The following is a 26,638-nucleotide window of genomic DNA, read 5'->3' on the forward strand; positions in this document are numbered from 1 at the left end:
ATAAATAACTCTCCAGCTTACCTGGAGTGATGCGTGTGTCCTGAGCTGAGCAGTGGGAGGAATCTGGAGCTTCAAACTGGCTGCAGCATCGGGTGTTTTGGCAAGCTGAGCTTTGTGGGAGCTTCTGACCATCGCAGGCTTAGCAGGGAGCCTTGGAACTGCAGCTGGCCCTGCCCTTAAGATTGAGCAAGTGAAGAGCATCAGCGTATGTGTGTCTCTTGCAACCGAACACTTCTCAGCAATGCATTTGCTATACAGTGAAATATCTAAGAGATCCGACTGCAGAAAAAGACAAAATGTGCAATGATAGTTATGAAATGCTTGTCAGCAAACTCATCCCTCCTAGCTTCTGGATTGCTGTCATTCTGGGGTTTGTGCTTCCAGCAGTTCTGCTTTGAGGTTATAACTTGAGGTATCTCCTTGTTCCTTGACTGTCACAGCCCCGTGCTCCCCACACGATAGGACTCTGCAGGCCAGCTCAGCTCTCAGGCAGGGTGGGCTGGGCAGGAGGATCACTGCTCATAGAGCCAGACTGCAGGAGCTCCACTTGCAGTGTTTCAGCAGCTGCTAATCCATTTACAGTACAGCTAATCAGATTGCTCTGTTCAGTACCACGGAGACTTGGAGCTCCATGCTTGTAATGGAGCTGGCTGATGCGTATAAACAAGCTGATGGATGAAATCCAGCTAGCGATTGCAGCAGAAACACAGGCTTGTCTGCTGAAGCTCTTGATTACTTATGTTAACCTAGGACACTTACTGAGACAAGTTTTGAAGCTTGAAATCTAGTCTCTAAAACTTGTCAGTGTTTTGGATGGTGGATAGGGCATAGCAGGCTAGTTTGTAGTTTTGTGTCTGAACGCATTGCCTCGAGCAAATTTCTGTGTCACTGTATCTGTTTCAGTTAACGTTAACACCACCGCACAGGGAAAATTTTCAAGAAGGGCACAATGAATCTCATATACCTTTTTGCTTATTTTCATGGTGGCATGCGTTCTAACATTGAAGAAACTCCTTTATGATACAAAGCTAAGCAAAAGACTTGTATTTCTGAGTACTGTAATGCAAGTAGTCAATCCGGAATTCTTACTCCTGTCTCCTTGGGGCTGTAAATGGGGATCGTTTTTATGGTGGGATTTGTAAGTGTATTCATTTGGATTGTCGTGGTAATACTGACTCCAGATTCTTTAGGAAGGCTGGCTTACTGTTGTTCATGAACAATATAGCAAAAAATAGCCCTACCACAAATAAAATCCATTCCCCTTGTATGCTTCAGCACCGCTAACAAAATTGCCATGCAGACCATGTAGTTTTAAAACTTCATTTTAGCTCTCATAACTTCACTGTTTATACCATCTCTGATACTGTGTTTTACTAAACTGTTCCGTTTTCTTCTAGGTGAATCTGGACTGGGAAAATCAACATTAATCAACTCATTATTCTTAACAGAATTATATTCCCCGGAGTATCCAGGTCCTTCACACAGAATTAAAAAGACTGTACAGGTATGTCTGGGGGGATGACTGCAGCTTGAGTAAATTAACTGGCAATTTAGTAACATGAGGTGATACAGTTGTCAGATAAGTACATATGTTTTAAATAAGTGTAACCATGGTGTGAACCACTGTATTCAGTGTGTAGCCCAGCATACAGCAGCTACGCAAAACTTTCAGGCTATGAAATTTGTAGCCTTTTGAAGTGTGGGAGCCCTGAAGTACTTTTTGTGCTGCCTGTTCTTTAGGAATATCATATGGGTTCAGTCCTGTTGGGACTTCCTGTTGGGATGTTTTACTATCAGTTAAAATATTGAGTATATATGCAGAAATGCTTAAATATACAGTAAAAAACTCATGGAAGCAGGCTTTCAGAAACTGTGTATTTTTAAGTCCTTCCACTTACTGCAAATCTCTTGTGTAAAACAACCCAGCAGTATTCTGCAACCTGTGTCCTTTGTGGTATATTATTTACCAGTTAGAAGTTACTCTGGATTAGGGTGAACCTGGCAGACTTTAAGCACTAGACTCTTTAGGCAAGGAATATGTTCCTGCAAGTGTGTGTTATAACTGAAATGCTTAGTCACACTGAAAAGCAGAACTTGATCCATTTGTTTTCTGTAATATTTTGCTGCTATTAACTGTATTTTCTTCTCGATAAGAGCAGCATGCTGTTCATATTATAAAAAAATAATATTCAAAAAGAAAACAGCCTAATACCAAGAAATAACTAAATGCCTTCTTGGTGTCGTGAGTAGTTTAGGAAATAATTGCTCTTCAGTCAGCTATTTTCTGCCTCCACAGTTGAGCAAAGGAATAAAAGCAGACTAGCTCCATTCATTTCTCTTGATGTCTGTCAGACAGTTGTTTAAGATTTTGGTGAAGACAGCTTATGATAAATCCAATTTCATACACGCCTCTGCTGAGTACCAGGTTACAGCTCATGACTGCTGCTGTTGTCCCTCACAGCTCCTCCAACTGCTGAGTGTGACAATTCAGCTGTGTCCAAAGTGATTGTGCACTGACAGAGCTGTCAGGAGGGGATTAGAAGGCCTTGGTGTTGAGCTAGTAGGTACTTGGAACATGAAACAGAAATTCTGAAATTGAATGCTCAGTGGAACTGGATAGCAGTATTCCAGTGCTATGATCCACTGAGCTTAGTAAATATTAGTGGGGATGGGTTTTTTTTTTTCTGGAGTTTTGGGTGTCAGATTTTTGAACTTTTAAAATCCTGTTTCAGAACACTGGCTGGTAATGAGTGAAAACTTGCTTACGCTCATACTTCAGAAAATTAAATGAAATTGTTTGCTAGTTAGCTCAACTTCATTGTCTCAAGTATTAATATAAAACGTGTTTGTTACAGAATATTATTTATCTATTTTTATTTGGAGGATAGCTTTGTAACATCTGGAGGTGAACAGTATATTTCTCTAAGCTTTGACAATATTTATCAAAGTATTTCATAAAATCACAGTCAGTTCCAAGATAGGCCACAGGCTGGTCTGCTTGTTATTAGGAGCATTAGAATACTAAGAAAAGCTAAGCTGATTGAACTTGGTTTAAAGAACTGTTAAGTGATATAGAAAAGGTGTACCAATAGTTTAGCTCTAATAAAATAAATAAATAAACAAACAAACTTATTAATGAGCTATAATGAAACTCAGTGAATGCTGGAAAACTACATAGAAGGATGACTTTCTTATTGGAGGAAAAGCTTTTAAAGGTAACTCACTCCATCCCTGACTGGTGGTGGATCAGTGTAAGAAAAACTAAATAAAAACTGTTCACTCGGAGTTTCTGGAGTCTTAGTTAAGTGTTTTCGTGTGCTAAATAGCAAAATTAAATGATCTAATCATCCTGAACTGTAGTGTTCCTCAAAGACAGAAGTCTCTTATTTCAATTTCTAAGCGAGAATAAAGGTTTCCTGATACAGTTTTGGAAACTGTGTGTGCTGGCAACTCTGGCTGATTTGTATGTGATTTCAAGCAAATAACAAATTGAAGAGTTAGTAACAAAATCTGGTATTTGGATCTATGGGGTTTGTGCTCTTGGCTAGTGTAAGCATTTTTGAGCTGAGTATCAGAATGCTGAGGTTTTGGAGGGTAGAGGTAAGGCATAACATGAGAGCAGCCTAAACTCTCAGTGGTGATAATTCCCTGCTTTGATACGGCGAGAGTCATCGATCAGGAAACATGTAGTAGTCACACGTAAGTAGATGCTAACTGTACTTCCTAAGCATTTCCCCTAACAATAGTGGCTTTGCGTTGTGTCACGAGGCACATCCTCTGTGTTCCTCTCATGGAAAGCACACACAAAAAAACCAGCAGATAATAGCATTTAAATGACTTGATGTCAGATGGATGCAAAGTCCTGTTTAATCCATTAAAATAGCCAAGCTGTAACGTGCTCAGTGTCGCAGAATTCTATGTAGCACTGCAGGATAGACCAGCATGACCCAGTTAACCAGAGTGCATGGGAAAATGGCTGTTTGGAGTAGGGTTTTTATTAAAAGCTTTAAATTCCAAGGCTTGAACTAATGTTTTCCATGAATCCCTTGGGAATACTTGTAAAACCAGATGATAGGATACAGTCGGATGCTTAACTGTGAATGACACTGGTTTACAGGGATTTTTTGGATCTCTTCCAGATGTTGCTGCTTTCTTTGCCTTTGACCATCTATGGGCACGTCCATTTAGCTTACAAAAGAAATGCAACTTCCCAGAGGCTGTAGGGCAGGGATTTTTTTTACCTACTGTCCCTTACCATCTGTCTCTACCACTTAAAGTATGTGCTGGGTATGGTCTGATTGTCCACAGCATGTTCACAAACAATTAGATTGACTAAGTTTGTTATTCAGCAGGTATTTGGAAATGCCTTGCTATTGCAGTAAGGTTTACAGGAATTGATGAAAAGTAGGAATTGGAATCCTCACCAGCAAGTAAGATGTTAGCATTGTTGGCAGAGATTCAGTTACAAAGGCAGGGCCTTTGTCAGAAGGTGACTTCAGAAATTCAGCTGCACTAAGGGAGAAATGTTTGGTGTGGCATTTCTACGGAACTCCTGACCTTCCTTTTTCTTGGTTATAAACACGCATTCAGGATTATTCGTTATTAATTGCTTTTCCTGTAAAAGCATTCCACTATGAGAGCTTAAGAATTTAATGACTCTTACTGGGAATTTTTGTGCTGAAGAATAAAGTTGATACCTTGTAGTGCTTGGCAAGAGTACAGTTCTTAATGTTATCATCTGTAGTATTTAGAAAATGCAATGGTTTGCTTATACTTGCAGAGAGTTTGGTTGTAGGAACGTTCTGTGGTTACTGTATGCAAGATAGTAAAAAGAATTCAAGGAATCAGAAGTTAATCTCCTGCATGCTAAAGCCTGTGAGTAGTAAACTCTTGGCTGAGTTGACTGTGTGCCTGGGGATTACTGCCTTGAGTTCTGGCATCAGTCGTGTACTAGAAAATTTCTCTATGGAGCTCTCGAAGGGGAAGAAAAAGAATATACTAAGCACAATTAAAACTTCACATTTTAGATATTGTTGCATGAATTCACAGGTTTTCCCTGCTTAGTACTGGACGCTTTTGGAAGGATAGAAGTTGTGCAGTTAGTGGGAGGATGGCTGGGTGATGTCTAGGCTGGCTGGGGCTGGGTTTTAGTGTGACTGGTTTGCTTTTTTTGTTGTTTTTTTGTTTGTTTTAAACTTTCCTGACATTGTGTTAGGCATACTCAAGGAGAACATGGGTGGCCTTGAAGTTCACTCCAACCCATGTTCTCCAGTAACTCGTAATCCAGATAATTCCAGTGCTGAGAATTATTTTACGAAGATGTCTTCCTGATTTTTTTGTTTATTTATTTTTTACCTTTTTGTTGGGTGAGGAATCTGCTCATGGTGAATGCATGCTGCAGACAGCCAGGGTATTGCTGAATTCCTTTGGTCAGGCCTACCAGCAAAATGGATTGATCTGACTTGAATAGGAGATACCTACTGATAAGTAAAAGGAGGGGGGAGAATGGCTTTCTACATATTTAGAGATTAGATACGGAGCTGCAACTTCTTTGAAGTTATTGTTGTTTTCTGTGGTTCTGTGTATTCTCAATTATGAGTGTCTTACTTATGCAAGAGGCATTTGGTTTGACTTTCTGCAGTGATCATTTGTCTTACAGCTTTAAGTTGCATCATATAGCCAGTGATTGCAAAGTGCTGGCAACAATTTTCAGGTGTGCGCGTGAACCAGCCTGTTTCACCTGCACAAATAGCTTTGTTCAAGCTCCTAAGTATCATTGGAAGGATCTATCAAATCTTGAGCTGTCCAAGAGGCTGCCCAGAAAGGACTTTCCATCCAACTTTCTACTCTTGGTCTGCTCATTACTGTTCTTGCAGATAGTTACATCTAAGTGAACTTTATTTCTGAATTGGATGATCAAGAGGCTTAAGCAGTAGTAAGCAATGTTGTGGCATAAATGTGTGCAAACTTGTGTGGTGCAGTCTATTGTTATTAAGAGCAATAAATTGAATGGTTGATTTATTTACATCTGTTTCTAGAAAATAGTATCAAGGCAATTTCTATCAAATTATCAATAACATCAGGAAAAGCATGATTAAATATGTGAACAGTCCAAAAGAGCCAAAATACTACTGTGAATTTATTATTTCTTACTGTTGTGGATTTGACTGACAGGTACGGCAGTGATTATAGCACATTTTTCCGCCAAAAGCTATTTCATTGGGTAGATACACCTCATATTGGCATTCTTAGTAATTATTGAGATATTACTACATCATGAATGGTGGGGGGAGGAGAAAGAAGAGGAAAAAATGGACTTGGCAGTCTATTTCCTTTTCAGCCTGAACTTTTTTGACCAGCTTCCTGCAAGCTCACAGAGCTATGCAGGAAGAGATGGTCACAGCTTTAGTAGGCATTCCCACACCCAGATCTTGCGTCAGATCTTGTGCTGTGGTGGTTGTCTTGTTGAGTCAGATATATCCATCAGTGACCTGAGCTACCAGAAAACCAATGCAGGATGATCATTTGAGTTGTGGCGCAGCAGATTGCAGTTGGATTGTGTTCTCTTCCAGTCTTGCTGCCCTTATAACAGGAAACCGTCACGTTCTTGGACTCTTTCCCCAGCATTATGCTAGCTGAACACGAATAAAGAGATGAACTGAACTAGAAACATAACATTTAAGGTGGTTGGGGCAGGTGGTGGGACTTAGCTCTAAAAAACTATTTTCTTTAAAATAACTGAAGTTAGCAATTTCATTGAGGATGATGCCTAGTTTATAAGAATGTCTGAATATCTCAGAATATCTTTATGCTGACACCAGCATTTTAAAGGAGATAAAACATTAGGGTATCTAATATACTCAAATCAGTTCTTTTATTATGGACTTCTAAAATTTCAATAATGATCTGTTTTGATGTACAAATGAATGATTACCAAAGAAATGGGGATTTTATAAGCAAAGCAAGTTACTCTGAGGCAGAAAGATTGGCAGCTTTTTGTTGGGTTTCCTACCCATTGAGTGTTTTCCCTGTTGTTTAAAACTGGTATTTAATCTGATTCTTTTTACAGGTTGAGCAGTCAAAAGTTTTAATCAAAGAAGGAGGTGTTCAGTTACTACTTACAATAGTTGACACACCAGGATTTGGAGATGCTGTGGATAATAGTAATTGGTAAGAAGACATTCTTTGTTCTCCCACAGTAATATGGGATTATCTTCTTTTTTTTTTCTTCCAGGTGTGTGATAAAGCACTTTGTGAGCTTAAGTGTATGCCTAGATCTTCAGTTAAAAAACTAATGTATTTAAACTTGCCTGTACTTTGCCATTAACTGGAAGCTTTGACTGCTGTAGTTTTCATTAGCATTATAACTTGATGGAAATGCTACTGGCTTGTCTCTCAATGCCTTTAAAGTGGACAGAACATTTAGCTCTTTATCAGCACTCCCAGTATACCAAACCTATTTATACGCTCTCATGAGATTTGACCATCAAAGCACTTCCTATATTTATTCTTTTAAGCGTTCTATTTAATTCTATTTCGATGAAGGTAACTGTGTGTGTAAGGCTTTTCCAGTGAACTCGTATATTCAGTCTTCAGGCCTGTGTGTAATTCAATTGTATGTTTAAAAGCTGTTTGAGTAAAACATGCTGTGTTGACTTCTTTCACTAAAAAACAAACAAAAAAAGGCAACTGATTCTTAGCAAAGTTGTAATTTTTACCTAAATGATGTAACTTTAATTCATGTCACCTCTGCAGTTGGCAGCCTGTTATCGACTACATTGACAGTAAATTTGAGGACTACCTGAATGCAGAATCTCGAGTGAACAGACGTCAGATGCCAGATAATAGAGTTCAGTGCTGTTTATACTTCATTGCTCCTTCAGGACACGGGTTGGTATTAGCATATGTTAAGCTTCCTATCTCTGTCTTCGTCTCCGATAAACACTCAAATTTGACATTTTTACTTAGTTACTTTTCCTAAATGGCCTGCAGACCTGGCATTCTTTTAAGCACGCACCTGGAGAATAATCCTTTGTCCAGTGACAATTCCAATATTGGCATTTTAGATATATTTTTTTTCAGTTATTATGCAGTGTTCCACCTCTTCTTGCTTTTTAACTTGATCAGACTTCTATCTAGTGGTAGAAAGAGAGAACTGCATTTCCAGAGTGTATCAGATGCAGGCTTTGAGTTTGGTTGCGTAGCACTTTATCATGTATTACAACTGATTAATGTCATCAGAGGCTCTTAAAGTAGTACCTTCAAAATAAGGAGGAGGAGAAAAGTAAAGTATTCTGTTGCATGGATCAAAAGTAGTAAAGCTTTGCAAATGAAGTGACAGAAGAAATTCTGAGAAATATTTCTTCGGCAGTGAACAGAAGCTGCTTTTCTTGTGTAGGCTTACCTTATACACTTTCTCACCAATGTATTTATTTGTTATGTCAATTTTACTCCATGTACATTTCAATTTTAAATGCAAATATTTGAATATTAGGCAGATAATGCTTCATTAGTTGTGCCAAACTAATATTTTGTGTTGATAAAAGGGAGAATAAGCCTTCCTTTGTGTTAATCAATTTTTTTAATATGCATTTGAGATTGTTAAAAAAAAACATTTATCTTTTTTTTCCTCCTTTTTTTTTATTTGTTAAAGCCTTTTAAACCCATCATTGCTACAAATTGCTTGCAAGGAAAAATTCAAAGAAATCAAGTTTTAGTTTTGACTATGAGTTTAGAAGCTGGTGAAATATTCCCTACATTGATATTGTATGTTGTTGTTAGAAAAAAAGTTCACAGTTGAGTTAGGTTTGCATTGTCTCTTTCAATTTTTGAGGTAAATGACTGGAGTTGTTCTGTAATTGAGGAAATTAATGGAGCACAGAGAGAATCAGTGCTTCTGTTAGCATTAATTTCCTCTTTTATAAAGCTCTCTTCTCTGAAAGGACATTACTCACTTCCTACCTGGTTTTTGTGGTGGTTTAGTCTTTCACTGTGCTTCTTGTGAAGACAGCACCCTGTGCAACTCATGAAACAAAATATTTGTCACCCTTAGTGCATGTGTATATTTAAGGCATTTCTAGGTGAACTTGCTTTTGTTTGTCCTAATGACTTAATACCTCTGTAAAAAGCAGACTTACTGCAACTTCTATATACTTTTGGTCCTTCCATTTAACATGTTTCAGTGTTGGTAGCTGGTATCCACACAAACATCTGAACTAGCAAGTTAGGTGGTATGGGACAGGAGAGGAAGAAGAGGCTGGTATAAGGGTGATGAATTGCAGCCTCTTCCTGCACTTCTAGGATCTTCATGTGAAGTCTTCATGTTTGAGTCTCAAGTGCTGAAGTTGGAACTACTCTGCTTTGACTCTGCTGCCCATTGGCGCAGTGTTGACTTTGGTAGTTGTTTGAGTTGAGGAGAGGGAAAGCATATTTGGGAGAATGGATAGTCACACCAGTGCTTTTAAACTCAACATCCATTACTGTTGAAAAGAAGCATGCTGAGAAGCTGAAAAATTCAGTAGCAAGTAGAAAATATTGAAGGGAAACTAAATATGAGTCCTTTGGCTTTTTCTTTATTCATTGATGTATGTGTGTATGTGATTTGGAGGAGAAGCTAAATTTGAATACCAATTGAATCTGTTGCTAATCCTAATTTCTTTAATATGAGAAATAATCTTGTTAAATCCTTTAAGTGAATCCTTTAAGACTGACTAAACTTGCTATAATTCTAAGGCATTAATACATTGAAACCTGTGGCTTTGCTTTAGCAAGCAGGAAATGTTGAACATTTTTACCCGCACTGGTGTTTTTTATGCAGCCGTATGGTGGTTTTTTAGTTTGAGGCACTGTCATCAGCTTTGATAACACTCTGTTGTTAAACACAGTACTTAGGAGATGAGATGCTTCTGCTTTGATTGTCCATAGGCAGTTCTTAGCTGTCTTCAACAGCACTAATAATAATAAACAAAACACAACTCGTGAGCTTTGCAACCTTAGTAGGAGAGTTTTTATCACGTGCTTAAAGTAGTGTAATTTCATCTAGCAGAAATCTCTTGTCTGCTAGTAACATTAACTTACAACTTGCTTCTCTAACATTGCACAGTGGTATGGGATTTCCTATTGCAATTATAAGTAGTCTTTTGAAATTCAAGCATCTGTCACTTCTAAATCAGTGCTTTAAGAATAGCTGTCAAGACAAATCTTAAATAATTTGTATGTTCTAGTTTAAAGCCTTGCAATTTATATTCATTAATGCTGTCTTTCAGTCTTAAGCCTTTGGATATAGAGTTTATGAAGCGCCTGCATGAAAAAGTGAATATCATTCCACTTATTGCCAAAGCAGACACACTTACACCCGAGGAATGCCAACAGTTTAAAAAACAGGTGAGCTGAAAGATTAATATTTACAGCGTGGGATAGCTTAGTAACCTGGTCCCTATGGAAATTGTGAGATGCAACTTCTTACATGCAAGGTTCAAACCCTGAAGCAGTGACTTAAGACAGCAAAGCTGAGTAATTCATATCTCTAGATTTAATTGTATTTCTTGGTGAAATAATCTTGGTTCTGTCCTCGGGGGAAGATGATTTAAGTGTAGCATGGTTCTTGACAGGTGAAGTGTATCACTGCTGAGATAAAAATCAGTCAGGGAGGGGGGGCCTTGGAAGATTTATGTTCCCAACAGTAGTTGTAAAAAAAATAAGGAGAGGGAAAAGGAAGAAAAAATAAAAAAGGAAAAAATACAGAAAAATAATAACCCCCCAAAACTTGTACACAAAAACCCCCCAACATTTAAAATATTACATTATTACTATTAACATGTCAATGTGAAAGTGAATGTCATAGATGCTGCATCAGGTAGTAGCTGAGAAAAAGTATACCTGTCCATCAGTCTTGTCTGTAGCAGTACTTTTTAAACGTGTTAACTGTAGGATTGATACAGTTGACATTGTTTCCTTACATTTTTACCAGTCTGGTGGTAATGCTTCCAAGTGGCTTGTTTTGACTATGTGATCGGAATGCTTAATCTTTGCTGTGTTGTACAGGGAGGATAATGAGGACACAGAACATGATGAAACAAGGTGTGAGGTTGATTTCATCAAACTGTGTCAAGTTCTAGTCTAAAAAATAACAGGTTCTTCAAAATGTTGATATTAAGAGATGCCACATGTAAAATTCTTTATACAAGATTGAATATGAAGAGATGTTTCTTGCCTTGGAGAAACAGTCAAGATGCTGTAGACCATTTTGGTTTCTTCTCACATATTCAGTCTTTTTTAGATGTAACCCTATATAAAAGGTTAAAAATGTAGAATGTAGCATATTTCTTAATACATACACAATTTTATCAGTGAGCTGATCTTAATTAGGGCAAACTTTCCAAAGTGAAACTAAATCTCCCAGTTTGCCTGGGCATAGAAAACTGATGGATGTTTCTGCTGCCTTGCACTGATGGATAGTATTCCATTAGCTGTGCAGACTCCAGTGCTAAGCTGTGTTCTCCTGGCAAAGAAATTATGGTCACGCTAATAATCCCTTGGAGTAGCCTCATGGTGTTAAACCTATGCAAGTTTCATGTTGTTAACTTCAGTAAAATGGGTCTTGTAAGTCAAACAGAAGAAGGGAGAATCAGATGGCTGCAAGAAATAAATTATTGGAAGAGTGTGACTTTCTCAAACAAATAATGTTTTGGGTTTTAGATAATGAAAGAAATCCAAGAACACAAAATTAAAATATATGAATTTCCAGAAACGGATGATGAAGAAGAAAACAAGATTGTTAAAAAGATAAAGGTAACATTCTTTTTTCAAAAACTGCTTTCTTTTTCTCTTTGGAGGGTGGATAGAGAATGAAAAGTTTTGTCCTTAGGAAGGAGCCCACCAAAATTTTTAGAGGATGGGAAAAAGAAAGATGTAGGGCTGTTCTGAGAGTTGCTGCTTTCCACTTGAGGGAATGAAATTCTCCTCAGAGATGGCTTAGGCCCTTTCTTGGGTGAAATTCAGAGTGGGAACACTAGATCACGTTCTCCAATAATAATCTATTATAGATCACTTACTTTTTATTTATTCTGACTCTTTGACTTTTATCCACCTGCCACGTTCTGTTTAACTGGGAGCTTTGTAAGAAGCAAGGATCCTCTTTCAGAAAGGTGTTCAGTGGCATGAATGCATGTGCATTACATTATAGAAATGTTGTCTGACTGATTGATATTCTGAAACTGTAATGGACATGAATGACTAAAGAAAATCTATAGGGCTGTCAGGCTGTTGAAAGGCTTCTTGTTTACTTGTGTCTTTTGGTTTACTCTTTTGTCTTGAAGTCCATCTTGCAGTGTTAATTTTTTTTCTCAGTAACTTTTAACAGCCTGTAAAAGCTTTTACATCTTTTGTTACTGTGGGAGTTGCATAAGACAAATAAAACGCAAGTAGCACAAATTAAAGTTATTCTGGGACTAAGATATGCTGGCCTGGAGGAGAAGAGGAAGAATAGAAGCAAGAGTGAAAGCCTAAAATACTTGATCTTTGTATGCTGTTTCTTTCAGCTGTTTGAAGCTGCTCTTGGCTACTTTGCTTGTTACACTTGATAGATTCTTTGCTTCAGCTGAAAATAAGAACTTGAAGTAGTTCTTAGGCAAATCTTAGAAATCTGGGTAGAACAATCCACTTAAAGTTGTAATCATTGATTGTAGCCATTGGCGTTTGGAATTGATGATTACTGTGCAAGAATATTAAATAGGAAATGGTTTTGCCTGTTTAGCTTACCAAATAACAGTATTATTTCTTAGCCAGACTTACAGAATGTGTCAGTCTACAGATTTTTAAGGAGTGTGTGCGTGTGAAAAGTGTAATAAACTACTTGGAGATTAGGAAATACAACTGTTCTTGTGCTCTGGGACCGCCTTATGCTTAGTTTACACATGGTCATGCTTTTGCTATCTGTTTGCACTCGAAATGTTGAATTACTTTTATTGAAGCAATGCTTTCTGTTGCAGGACCGTTTACCTCTTGCCGTGGTAGGTAGTAATACGATCATTGAAGTCAATGGCAAGAGAGTCAGAGGAAGACAGTACCCATGGGGTGTTGCAGAAGGTAAGGATTTCTTGCTGTTTTTAGCCATTGGAAGCACATTAGGGCATTAGCCTTTGTTGGAAATGCTTAATTTAATGTGTTTTGTTCTGACCATTTATTGAATATGCTATTTTTTGTTATTCTGACAGGAACAAGGTAAAGGTGTAGCAATACATAATCTTGCATGCAGAATCTTGCTGAAGTTTCACTGAGGAACTGTAAGCCTTTAACTTACTGCAGTTCCTACATAAGATGAGACTTAAAATCAAAGTCTTTGCTAGAATCCTTATTTTAACTTTTTTTTGGTATGAAATATACTCATTTCTTGAATTCTGCTTTCCAGGGTGTTCATATTATAAATGCTAATTTGGTGTGTTTGTGACTAGCAACTTAATTCAAACTTAAATTCAACTTCAAGTTTCTGGAGGGATGTTTTTGCTTAAAATGTATGTTTCTTAATTGCCGAGGCATAATAGCAGGAAGGTACTTGGTATTGAATTGAGTGGTTTTTATAGTTCCTTTTTTTGTGTTCGTTTAAAATTCTGCTATGCTGGAAAATAAGTTTTAAGATAACGGCTTGTTCCTTTGGCAGCCACTGCTTGTGTTTTAACTCTGTTCACCTATTTGAAGTGGCACGTGGAAAATGAAACCTGCACCATGCCATGTAGTGAAATAAAGGTTATAAACATGCCTTGTTCTCCTTGGTGATATGATGTCCGCATTTTTTTTTCTTTGTAGTGTGCATGTATTGAGTGAAGTGAAGGTTTTTCTCACATTTTTTGCCTTCAAAGTACTATAAATTCATTGCAGTGCAAAACAGCAAAGAAACCAAGCACAATATGGACCAGTACTTTAAAGAGCAATGCTGTTGCTCTTTGAAGTGCGTGTCTGGCAGGAAATGAGGTTTGGCACAAAGTAAAAACCAGCTGCACCAGAATGGATCAAGCTTTATTTTAAGGCTCTTGCATTAGTGTTTTGAAATGTACAAAATGGTGCAGCTCTTCTTTATTTTAAAACAAACTTCAGAAATGTTTCAGACTCATGCAGTTTTGTGATTTTTGAAAGGGAACAACTGCAGCTTAACTAAAAGGACCGTCTTAAATGGCTTTGCAGGATTGAACACACAGCCTTCCTTTGCTTATTTGGTGAATAACAAAATTACATGAAAATTCAGACAAAGACATTGCATCTCCTTAGTGGTGTTGGAGGGGAAAATTGCCTTCATCAAGTCTGCCTTATAAAGATTTTGAAGATAGCTGGATCTAAACTGAGGTCTTCAGTTGATGTCTGATCCTTAATCACATAACTGTACTGACAAGGCCTCCAAAAGATCATAAAGCTAGTGAAAGTGACAAACTGTGTTTCTGCTGTGGTAGAAAGGCTGCAGGGAGCATAAGAACTCAGCTGGAAGGCTGCATTGATAGAGGTTATGCTGCTAATGCTCTCCTGCTGGTATCGCACATATTGTGCAAGCAAAAAAAGGCTGGAGGAAATCTGTTGTTGCAATGAATCTAGAAGGTGGATGATATCTAAAAAGCCTTACCTCTGAGAAAGGCACATTTTTTGGTTGGAGTCTTAAAAAAAAAAATTACTCTCTTTCTGCAGTTGAAAATGGGGAACACTGTGACTTCACAATTCTGAGGAACATGTTGATAAGGTAAGCAACTTCTGGGTAATGTTAAATTTTCTAGTGTGTGTAACAGGTTGTAAATTCATGTGTCAGAGGGACAAAAGGATTCGAACTAACAAATTCTGATAAACCCTGCGTTTTTAAGTGTAAACCTTTTTTATTTTTTGTAAGAGCTTCTTTAACCACATGTCTAGTAAGTAATGCTAACAGGTTGGTGTTTTGTTTTTTAAGTAATCCTCTCTTCCTGATTATTTGTTCTTAAGTTGTGATACTCCATAAAAATCCAAGCTGTCTGCTAGTGTTGATATATTCTTACTTGCTGGCATCTTTTAGAATTTTCATTGCTGGCACTTTCCAAAGGAAGACTCCTTTGCTTCTTAGTGCTAGGTGCTGAGAGGCTTTTCTTCCTGTATTCACAGCAGTTCAGTAAGTTCATCTATGTAACAATGCCTAGTTCAACTTCTAGGCTTCACTTTTCTCTAGAGTGGTGATGGGAAAGTACTGGAGGAAGCTCATGTTCATGTTGATGTTGAACTTTACATTTATCTTTTGCAAACTTCAAAGATAGAAATTAGGAAGTTTTGACTTGTTTCTTGCCTGCGGTAGTTCATGGGTACCTACAATATAAGTAATGTCCAGCTTTCTTATTTATTCTTAATATACTTGTAAGTTTATTCTCAGAACTCTCATTTTCTCACATAACATTTGGAATAACTGCAAACTTGAGATAGTTCAGTGGAAAATAATCTGATATTTCTGTGACTTTGCTGTCTGGACAGCTCTAATTTAAATGGATCAATTATGACACTGTGGGATATGGAACATTAATGGAGGAATGTGGTTTAAGTCAATCTGTAAAGTGAACGTGTATTAATTTTACAGGAAGTATTTTGTGTTTGTGCACTAAACTGATAAATTTCACTTATTAACAGAACTCATATGCAAGACCTGAAGGATGTCACTAACAATGTACATTATGAGAACTACAGAAGCAGAAAACTGGCAGCTGTTACATACAACGGTGTTGACAACAATAAAAATAAAGGGCAGCTAACAAAGTAAGTTCTTGTTACAGTTGTATTGCTCTTTAATCTGTTTGCTCCTTTTGTTGGTGGTGGTTTTGTTGTGGGAGTTATTTATTTTGCTTTTTTTTGCCTCTTAGTTGCGTCCTGGTCTGAGCACTCTGCGCTTCTGGCTTACTCATTATTTGGTTTTGTTTTGTTCACTAAGATCTGCGCTAGTCTGACTGAATAAGATTGAAAAACTTGAGTTTTAGTTAGAATTAGCTCTGAAGAGGGAACATTTTTACTGTTTTTGTTTGTAAGTTACATGTCACTGGTGCGTAATGGAAAGTTTTACTGCCTTACTGTTTCTGTTCTTGAATATATACTACCTTGGGCGTTATTAGCTCTTAGGAATGCTGAATCGTCAATAAAGGGAATGCTTCTGAGAGAAGAGTGGGTTAATAATTTTTTTACAAACTTTAAATTAAAAATGGTTATCATTTACATTTGATGACACTTGTTTTTATTGAATGGCAGCCCTGGCTGCTTCTAGGGGTGCTTATCATGGCAGTGAAATTATTGCAACATCTTGATCCTTTGTGGGAGTAAAGTTGCAGTGCAGGTTGTGGTGGTTGTTGCTTTCTAACCCTAGTAAGTCATCTGGATTGCCTCTGACAGCGGGTTGTTTGCCAACCTGATTAAATCACTGGAAGATATAAAAGCAAGCTTTCTTGTATTCTTCATGTACAGTGCTATTTAAAAATAGCTACATTTTTAAGTACAAGCAGTTTCTCAGTTCTGCGTGTATCAACAATAATTAATGATTAAATTATTACTAATTAGTAATGCTCTTCTTTCCTGTGACATATTTAGATATAAATTTCTCAACCAAATTACAGGATGCTCTTCATCCAGTGCTAAGCTGAATTACAGCTGTTTTTCCTGGAAGGAAAAAAGAAAAGCTACCCACCATTAACATGGAAATAGCTGATATTTTCATCTGGGTGAATGCTACAAAGCCACTCTTTCAGTAAAGCACTCCATACTTGACAGTATGTTCATGTTTTGAAAGTTACTGTGAGAGAATGGTTTAAGTAGGCACAGTCTAGTTGCATGTAGAATAAGAGAATATGAGGCTTCCTTGCTTATCATTGACAAAAATAGGATGGAATATGTCAGTTAAATCAGCTCTTCACAAAATTCATGTAAAGTTTGTAGTGAATTCAAATCTTAGAATAGTCTGTAACACAGTGGTAACTTCTCACTGCCATCTTAGTGCTGATTTGCAGCTCAAAGCTCCTAGAGATATGTAGCAACTGTGTTAGAAGTTTCTCAAGTTCTAACAGCGTTAGGGCTGAGAGGGAAGGAGCTCTCAGAACTAAAATTACTAAAGGAGGTAGTCATTGTGGGAAAAACTGGGGCGGATGTGTAGAGCAGCTTGCACGTTTGAGAGCAAAGTAGTGCAGCAGGGGAGGAAACATGCTTGGGTGCAAGAACTGGAGCTTACTTTCTCTTTGCTGAGGAAACAAAAAGTTTTTTATTCCCGGACTGTGAACATGAGATGCATTTCTGCATGAATACCTGTTCCAAACAATTTCAAAACTACTTGCGTTGTCCATCTTTGGCAATTGCTTACTGAGGTCATCACTGTACCTTTTGTCCACTGGAATTTATGCTCCAGATATCTGGAACTACTCTGCTCTCAGAAGCATGCTTAGTTGCTATCTCAATCACTGTGCTATCCCACTTAAAAACTTACAGCTAAAAGCGTCTTTTGAGACCAGTATTCTCACTGCAAACACTGGGCATTTAATCTCTAAGATGAACGAGTACAACTGGCACATTTGGCCACTGGGTTTGGTTTTGTTTTTTGTTTTTCCTTCAAGAAATAATTTATCAGTTTGATTCATCCATCTGAAAGACAGCAAAGTCAGTTGCAAACCTGTAACAGGTAGTTTTGAACCTTTCATTAGAGATCTTCTTCCAACTGAGTGGCCTTTTAATTTAAAAGTGTCATGAGTGCACATAGTGGTTATGAAGTATCTGATGCTATTCTCTTGCTGCCTTCTCCATATGTTTAGTTATATGTTTAGTTACCAGCTTTTTTTTATTTTCCTTCAAGCTTGAATGTGCTTCGTTTGGCTTTGATGTGTTTTCATACATTTGAATCTATGATAGTTTATACAGCATAAAGAAAACTTTCCCAGTAACCATGTGCGCCTTCCTGGAAATCAATTACAAGGAGGAAGAACAAATATTAATGCTTTATCTGTGCATCCCTGAGGAGTGCTGTGTTTGCTTGCTTTTTGAAAGAACCGTCTGCCTCAAAATGGAGTAATATTTAACTTGCTCTCAGGAAATCTGATTCTTTAATGGCAGACAGATCCTGTGTCTCTATCTGAGGATTGGAGGCTGGCTCTGCTGCTGTTTGGCTGTATTACAAGCATCCTGTTAAACACAGATACAAACTCTGGCTCTGGAAAAGCCTGTGCTGCTGTCTTTTTTGTAAACTGTGAGAGTATATGTAAGAGATTAGATGAGCTGTGGTGCTTGGACTTCTCCAAAAGCATCTCCTCCTGGCAGCTGGTGAAGACTGGATTGACCTTTTCACCTTAGAAATAGGATAAGAGTTGAAGAGACCTTTATTTTTCATGCAACTGTTAATTTTTTTTCTTGAACAAAAGTACAGATATGAAAATAAGTATAAGTACACTGTATGAGTTTTAGCAATGTTGTGTGGATGACTTGAAGCAAGATGTTCCATGCAGTTTTCTTTCGCTTTTCTCTATTGCTTTGATGAAACTGTAATCAACTGTTCTACAGGCAACACATTGACCTAAGAGCAGTCTGAAGCATGCACCATGATGATGTTACCTTTTTGTATTTAATATCTGATTTCTTCAAATCTTTGAGATAAATCTGTCTTAATTAAAAAAAAAAAAAAATCATCAAGGGTAATCTTCAGGTATATAAATAACACTCTGCAGTAATTGTACATGAGCACTATGCCATACGCTGAAATTTGCCTTTGCTCTGAAATTTACAGTTCTCAATTCGCTGAGTCTTTACAGTTTGCTATATGAGGTTGATATTTTCAGTGGGTTTCAAGTCATGTTGTATACTGTAAAGATGATCCTTATCTTGAACTCCTCTGTTCAATCAACTGGCACAGTGGGTCACAAAATACACAACGCGCAGATTCTTCTAACTGCCTAGCTTAGATGACTACTAACTCCTTTTTACCATATTCTCAATATTTTGATAGCCTTATTGAAACACCAGGATTCTCTGCTTCCTTTTCACCAGAGAGAAGGAAAGGTAGGGTGAAGCATCATGCTGGGAGGAAGTGACAGCAGCAGCGAAGCAGAGCTGAACACAACCTCCTGTGAGACCTCTGCTGGCCATTGACTGTAGTGCTCTTTTTGAAGCACAGGAACATTAGAGCTTGATTTTAACGTAATTGCCTTTAATAGGTGACAACCTTTTAATGAGTATGTAAGCCTCAGTGTGGCTTTGGGTTCATAGAGTTCGTTAAGAGCAAGTGGTTGTTGGTGTCAATAAAATATTTAAGATTGCTTTAAAAGCATTACATATTGCAGGTAAACTATTCCTGAAAAGATCTGCACATCCAATCTGCATTAATATTGGCATGGTGGTAGTGACTTACTAACTGAATTTTAAATATAATAAGCTTTAACTAACACTTACCTTTCAGTGTGGAAAAAAAATTTGCTTTTGTGGGAGCAAATAATTAGCTTTAGGAATCTATTAATAATGAATAATTTACTTTTAAAGTTACTGCTTTTTGGTTTTGTGGTTTTATTTAAGCATGTGAAGCTAAGCCTCTGTATTTTTTGTTTTTTAGATTTGACACAGTTGAAGGCATGTAAGTGGTCATTTAAATTTTTCCAAAAACAAAATTTAGACAAAAATTCTTTAAACACAAAAAGGATTTTACTGTTTAATGGTTCCAATTTAAAACAGTTTTCTGTTGTCCAACTCTTGGCACTGTTGTTTTGTTTCCCCCCCCACCCTCCACCTCAGCTGTTTTTTGTTGTTCTAAAAGCTATGCTAATATCAACTTTTAAGAAGTTCTAAATATTTTCAGTGACAATTATTTCTGTAAAGCTCTTTCTCTTTAAAAACTTCTTGGCTAAGCCTCAAAACAAATATGGTCAGGTTTTAATAATGAGTAGAGGGCTGTTTCAGCTCATAAATTATGAAATTCTTCCAGTTTCCATCTAAAGATTTATTAATATAGATTCTAACAAAGAATGAGTGGGATTTTCATACTTACCTGTAAATTTACCCATCTTCATTGAATTGAGAAGTCAGTCACTTTAATCTTCTCTGACCATGGTTTTCTCTTATTTTACTGGCTTGCAGAGGTTCCACTTTTAACAGAGGGTTGTGTTACCGTACATTTAACTGATCTAACAGAGCGTTTTACATCTCTGCTTTGTGTATTTTAGCTCTTTTTTGTTCAACATATTTGCATTATTTTAGCCTGAAACAGGATGTAAACCTGTGGCAGGTGCTTAAGCCCTAACAAAACATGTTGTGACCTCTGTTGAAAGGAGCTCAACTATAAATGTTTGCTTGTTAGTTCAGCAAAGTTTCTATGCAGACTACTTTTTGCCCGTCTATCAAATACAGCTTGCATGACATCCCTTTTAGACTACCAGACTGTCAGTAGGACAGTACTGTTCCCCTTCCAAGTCTGTCCTAGGTTAATCTAAGCAGACACATTTGAGAACTAAATAATCCTGTATAATAACAGCAGTTGAATAGTTTAATTTTGACAGCTGATTACCTTTGAAAAGTACTGCTACTTACTTTCTCTTTCATCATCTTCTTAAGTGAAACATTTTTTGTGTATTTTTATCTGTGACCCATGCTTAAACAAAATTTCTCCTTGACAAAAGTTGCTATCAGTTGGCTGTTTATATGGCTAAAGGAAGCATTAGACCGAGGATCACTTTCAGTTCTGTGTGTTTGTTCCAAATTTTGCAAATATTAGTTCAGCTTTAAATTACTTTTTTAACAGAAGAGCCATTTTCTTCCTCCTTACCACCCCCGATTATCACCTTTAAAGCATATTTTAAAATGCCAGTATTTCAAAAACCATTCACATGACCTTGATTTGACGTAGTTCACTTCCACTTTGTGGTTAGCTATTGAATATGAGCAAGCAATAATGATAAACTGAGCCATTAACAGTCTGAACAAGTCGTGACAATTTGGTATATATATACTCATTCCTTTAACAATGACAAACTACATCAAAATAGATGTTGCTCATTTTATTTCAGTCGTCATTGGTAGTTCCTCACTTCGATGTCCTTTTACAATTTGTTTTTGGGGTTGTTTTTTTTTTTAGGAATAGTTTAGGGGTTTTTGTTTGTTTTTAAACACTGAAACCAAAAACATTTTGGTAGGGTACAAATTTTCCACCACTAATTTATAGTTTGCCAGTCTGAGTGGTTTTTGCATACATTACAGCAGATATCATCTGCTTGTTGATTGTAACAGTTCCCTATATATTCAACTGTTCTATGCCAGTAAAATGGTTAAAACGGATGTTTTCCAAAGCTACAGTGACTCAGATCTGAAATAAGGCCAGTAGTCGTTCTTTGATGAATGGCAGGAAAGTCTATTGATAAGATTGTGTAGGAATCATCACCGGGTCATAAATTACCCTGATTTATTGGTTACTTAGCGTGAAACTTGTCATTTAAAACTTGTATCGCTTTAATGTGAGATACAAGCTTTATTTACATCTTAAAAAATTCAGCAGAATTTGGAGAAGTAGTAACCATGTAATATGCAATGAAAAAGACTGCATTGTTTTTATTCTTGAATAGTATTTTTCAGGAGTCAAGTCATCCAACTAACACCGTCATGAATAACTGATGCTCAGTTGCCCAAAACTTTTTTTTTTTTTTTTTTGCTAAATTAACTCCTCAGAAATATAAACCAGCACCTTCAACGCAGTTGTAATGCTAACTTCACACTTACAGTCACTTTGAACAGTAAAAATGTAGAGAGAAATTGAGACTTTGGTCTGCAACACTGTTAAAAATTTTTATCAATCTGTTCAACATCAAGGTTCTGTCCATTAATTTTTGTATATATTTGAACTGGAGAGAACAAGATGCCTGAAGATCACTTGGAAGATGCTGATTTTTTTTTATTATTACATTTATTTCTTCCCTATGCATGACCAGGTTTTAGCTAAGACTTAAGGGGGAAAAAAAAAGAGCTCCTTCAGTTTTAATTCAAGATATATCAGCTGGGGGAGAGATACCGTATGAAATGTATTTTGTAGAAAGCCTAGTAGTTAATAAAATAATACAGAATTAGTTTAAGTTAGCTGTGCATACAGCTGTGCTGTTTACTTTGGTGCTTCAGCATTTTTATCTTGTTTTTCTTGCAGATGCCCTAACTTAACAGGGAAAAAAAAAAAAGTTCTTATTAGCTAATTTCTTCTGCATTTATGGCAGGAGCCCGCTGGCACAGATGGAGGAGGAAAGGAGAGAGCATGTAGCCAAAATGAAAAAAATGGAGATGGAAATGGAACAGGTGTTTGAGATGAAAGTCAAAGAAAAAGTACAGAAGCTGAAGGACTCCGAAGCTGAGGTAATGAAATGTCTTAAATATCCTTGAAGCTGTACAAATACAGAGGTGTCTCTTTTCTCCAACATCTTCCAGCATTTTATGTTTAAAGAAAACTTGGTTATTCTTTATTCCCAGCTTGTTGTCTTTGCCGAAATGGTGTAAGCACAAACTTAGAATGTAATTTTAACATTCATGTAGACACTCTTTTTGTTTTCACTGTCACAGTACATTAAAGTACGCACAGTTTTCTTTTTTCCCTCCTGTGGAATATTTTGTACCTCTTTTCTTCAGTGTATTTAAAGTTCTCGAGACTTCCATAGTTTTATACAAGCTGATGTAGTAACAAGAATTGGCCTTACATACTGAAGAAGCATTTCAGGAATTTCTGGTAGTGTCTAGGAGAGCATCTAGATGAGAGTAATAAGGTGAAAAGGTGGGATTTTTGTGTCATTTGAACGCACGTAAATTTTACACGTATTTAACTCTTAATTTTTATCTCATCCAGTTGAACTCCTGACAGTGCGATTATTTCTATGGATTTCAGGCAGCTCTTGAAGTGCTTGTTCTAAGAGATTAGTACAGAATTGCGTTTAGGTAGAAATTATAAGTTTTGAAGAGGCGGCTCTCAAGGAGTTCAGTAGAGGAGTTCGAAACTGTCAGAGTTCCTGAAGACAATTTGGCTCCAGATTTGAGGGAAAGAGAGGAAACTTGGCAGGGTAGTTGGAGTGCTTGCCAGGCTGGGTATTGCAGAGAGCCAAGATACACTGCATCACAGAAAGGGAGGGGAAAAACAAACCGAAAAAAAACAGAGGAAGAAAACCATCAGCATAGGGGTTCTTTTTGTTAATTAAGCATTGATGGACTTGCATTTCCTTGACTTTTTTAAAATTATTTTTAATTCTTTTTTTTTTCCCTCTTAAATATTATTCATACCTCATTCAAACTTCTGGCTTACACAATGTACTGTGGAGCCTGTAGTTAAGTTGTGGTATTAAAAACAAGGGGAAAAAAGCTCTTTATTTTTGTTTTTCATTTACTGCCTCCTGACTTTTTCACCCATCATGTCCCTCTGTCAGTTTTTAATGGTTCATGAATGTAATTCATTCTTTCTACCTCTTTCTCCATTCTTAGCTTCATACATTTTCATTGTATTTCTCCACATGCTCAAAAGTAGGCAGTAGATAGTTCTGAGTTTGAAGCTTATTTTTTTTAAGATAGATGGATAGAAGAAGAGACGTTCCTGTTTATCTCATTCAGAAACACTTGTTAGACTACCTGAATGGGGTTGCTTTTCCTCACAGTGCTTCCATTCTTTAATTGCAGTTCCTACCAACAGAAGTGTCCAGGAGAGACTTGTTATGCTGTACTGACAGTGCAAATAATTAACCTTGATAATACTATTATTTCATTAGTTATATTAGTAGTAATTCATAGGAATTGAGAAATAAACTAATAAATCAATAATGTTTTTCCAAACAGATCCTTAACATAGTTAACACTGTAGGATGAAAACAGTGAGATTTTTTTCCTTCTGTGAAAGTCTAAGATACTGTTATTTTATGCATTACTGATATTCAGACGTTTTATAGTTTAACGTGTACATTAATTATCAAATATTCCTGATATTCTTGATTACTTTTGCATCTGATACTTGCAGCATCTGTGTCCTTACTGAATCTATTTGTGACCTTTTCTGTAGCTGCAGCGACGCCACGAGCAAATGAAAAAGAATTTGGAGGCTCAACACAAAGAATTAGAGGAAAAGCGTCGCCAGTTTGAGGATGAGAAAGCAAACTGGGAAGCTCAGCAACGTATTTTGGAACAACAGAATTCCTCCAGGTAAATTGATTAGTGCTCTTCAGTTCACAGTATACATGTATATAGTATACTAATAATATATATATTATATATATCTATAATACAGAAAGAATATAATATAGTGAATATAGTATAAGAACAGTATAATATTGGAAATAGTGGGAATATTGTTAGCATCTCAAGCATGTTTTTAATCTGGAAGAACACTCTCCATATGTAACTAGATTTGTCTTAAAAAAAAAACCTACTTGTACTTGAAAGTTAGATTACATCAGACTTTGGAAGGATAGAGAGCTGAGGCTTCAAGAGTTAAAGCATTTAAATCTTGTGGTCCATAGCTGGGGGAATACCATGATGGATGTTTACTCTTCTATATTCTCTGTACTTCTACATACATTTTCATACCATACTTCACAACCTGCAAGACTTGATGGAATGCATGATCTGTATATAGAAAAGACACACAACTTGTATTCAGTATTTAACTTTTATTTTTAATATTGTTGTAGAACCTTGGAAAAGAATAAGAAGAAAGGGAAGATATTTTAAATGCATCACTTTGACCACCAGTTACGTATTAGTTGCCAATATGCCAGCCTGGACATCAGTGTTTGTTGGATCCGTTTGACTAATTTTGCACCAGTCGTATCCATAGTAATGGATTTAACAGCATGACAAATTTTTGTTCATTTTGATGGAGAATGAGATGCCTTGAATAGTCTGGGGTGTTGTGTACTTGGAAAAGTAACAGCTCTAAGTACCTTTTTTTCTGTTTTTTTTTTTTTTTTCTGTTTTTCTTTGTTTTTTTTTTTAAACAGACGCTATTTTAATGCAAAAGGAAACATTTTACTGTTGTACAATCATGTTCTGGTGGTTTGACGGTTTACAGGAGACTCAAATGCAAGGACTCCAGACGGTTTTTAGCAAGGATAAATTGCCATAATAATGATGCAAATGATGCTTCCCTATCATTGTAATATGAGAATTCCATTCAGTGCAGCATATACAATAATGTAATTTAGTCTAACACAGTTGACCCTATTTTTGACACTTCCATTGTTTAAAAGTACACATGGAAAAACAGAAGTTGTAGGCTTACAGTGCACCTAAGCTTTTTATAACAACCCTTTTATGTTTTGGATTCTTTAAATATATGCTATCCTCATTTAGTAACTTCTTTAGCCAGAAGGATCTCATTACTGCTTCATTTTTGTAATAACATTTAATTTAGATATTTTTCCATATATTGGCCCTCCTAAATAGAATATAGCTTCTTTCATATGGTAGGAACCAGTGAGTAAATCTTTCCTTTAACTCCCTTTTTACATTTTATGGTAAGTAGCAGGAAAACGCATTTATAGGTCATTTCTAGGCAAAATTGTGGAGTTAACTACCAACCTGTTTCTACCTGTGTGCAGTCTTTCTTTATTTTACTAGAAATGGGAATATGGCCTCAAGAAAAAGAAATCACCGATTCGCATTTAGCTGTATTCATATACTGCATTTCTGTATTTTTGTTTGTATTGTAAAAAGTCACATAATAAACAATGTTGTGATGTTACACGGTGCTGTGTCAGCAGTTTTAAACCAGTTGTGTAGCCAAGTAATTGCCTGGGAAGTGTTTTGACTTTTCTTCCATGTGGACTTGATTGCCAACTGTCTTTGGTTTGTCTGAGGAATCACTTTAAGGCACAGGAATTGCTTGTGCGTGGTTGAGCTGTCTGTGCATCGTTTCAGTCAGATTGAGCTGTCCGTGCATCTCTTTTCAGTCAGCTGCAGGGTGCCAGCTGTGTTGTGTTGGCAAAAGAAGAATCCCTCTTGTCCAGGAGAGGGCAGCAGCTGTCTGTGTACTCCTGCTGCGTCTGATCTGCCCTGCGGGATCCACTGGGTCCTCCCCTCTGCAGCATCTCTGCTATGCCTCCTAGCAGCTTCTGTGTGCATTTGGCAAGGCTGCTATACCACACGTGCAGCCTCTTCAGGGACTTCTGAAGGGCTGCTTGTATTATTCCTGCTACCATACTTCCTTAAACATGAGTTACTCTTATCGGAAATGACATTTATTCACTTTGCTTTGCACTGAAGAGCTTTTCAGAGCTCTGTGTGAGAGACTCTTTGTAATTTATTTAAAATACATTGCCCCTCTCTTTTCAGAGAGAAGACTGATTACCACTGAATGGACATAGTTTTTGCTTTCAAATAAACAGAATTGCAAAATCCCTCATCTTCTGCTATATCATAGAGAATGCACAGCTCCTGCGCCTGCCCCACCACCCCCTTGGGCTCCAGTGGAATTCAAGAAATCAGTGTAGAGAACAGGTAAAAGCTATGGCCTGGAAAAGAAGTTGCTGTTCTGAACGGCTTTGAGAACTGGTTGAAACACTGGATGTAGTTTCTGTGGAAATGGTTCTGCTTTAGCATTCTCTGTTGCTCTGAAACAGAGGTTTAACTTACCAGCAAACCATTTTAATCACACTTGTTCTCTTTGTCCCCACCTTACTCACCC

At 37.0% G+C, this 26,638-nt stretch overlaps 1 protein-coding gene across 1 annotated transcript in view; it reads left to right on the forward strand.

The window, feature by feature from the left end:
* The window catches only part of SEPTIN7 (septin 7), a 49,273-nt gene extending 23,577 nt beyond the window's left edge, over positions 1-25,696 (forward strand). Inside the window, exons 2-13 of the mRNA XM_085537690.1 lie at positions 1,398-1,504; positions 7,070-7,170; positions 7,756-7,890; positions 10,266-10,383; positions 11,698-11,790; positions 12,990-13,086; positions 14,671-14,722; positions 15,628-15,753; positions 19,565-19,585; positions 22,203-22,338; positions 24,017-24,156; positions 24,645-25,696. Of these exons, the coding sequence (XP_085393816.1) occupies positions 1,398-1,504; positions 7,070-7,170; positions 7,756-7,890; positions 10,266-10,383; positions 11,698-11,790; positions 12,990-13,086; positions 14,671-14,722; positions 15,628-15,753; positions 19,565-19,585; positions 22,203-22,338; positions 24,017-24,156; positions 24,645-24,684 (1,166 nt within the window). The 3' untranslated portion in view covers positions 24,685-25,696. The remainder of the gene's footprint in view (positions 1-1,397; positions 1,505-7,069; positions 7,171-7,755; positions 7,891-10,265; positions 10,384-11,697; positions 11,791-12,989; positions 13,087-14,670; positions 14,723-15,627; positions 15,754-19,564; positions 19,586-22,202; positions 22,339-24,016; positions 24,157-24,644) is intronic.
* The last annotated feature ends 942 nt before the right edge of the window (positions 25,697-26,638 follow it).

This window comes from Coturnix japonica, chromosome 2 (assembly GCF_054131305.1).
Source record: "Coturnix japonica strain WE chromosome 2, WE-NBRP24, whole genome shotgun sequence".
Lineage (NCBI taxonomy): Eukaryota > Metazoa > Chordata > Aves > Galliformes > Phasianidae > Coturnix > Coturnix japonica.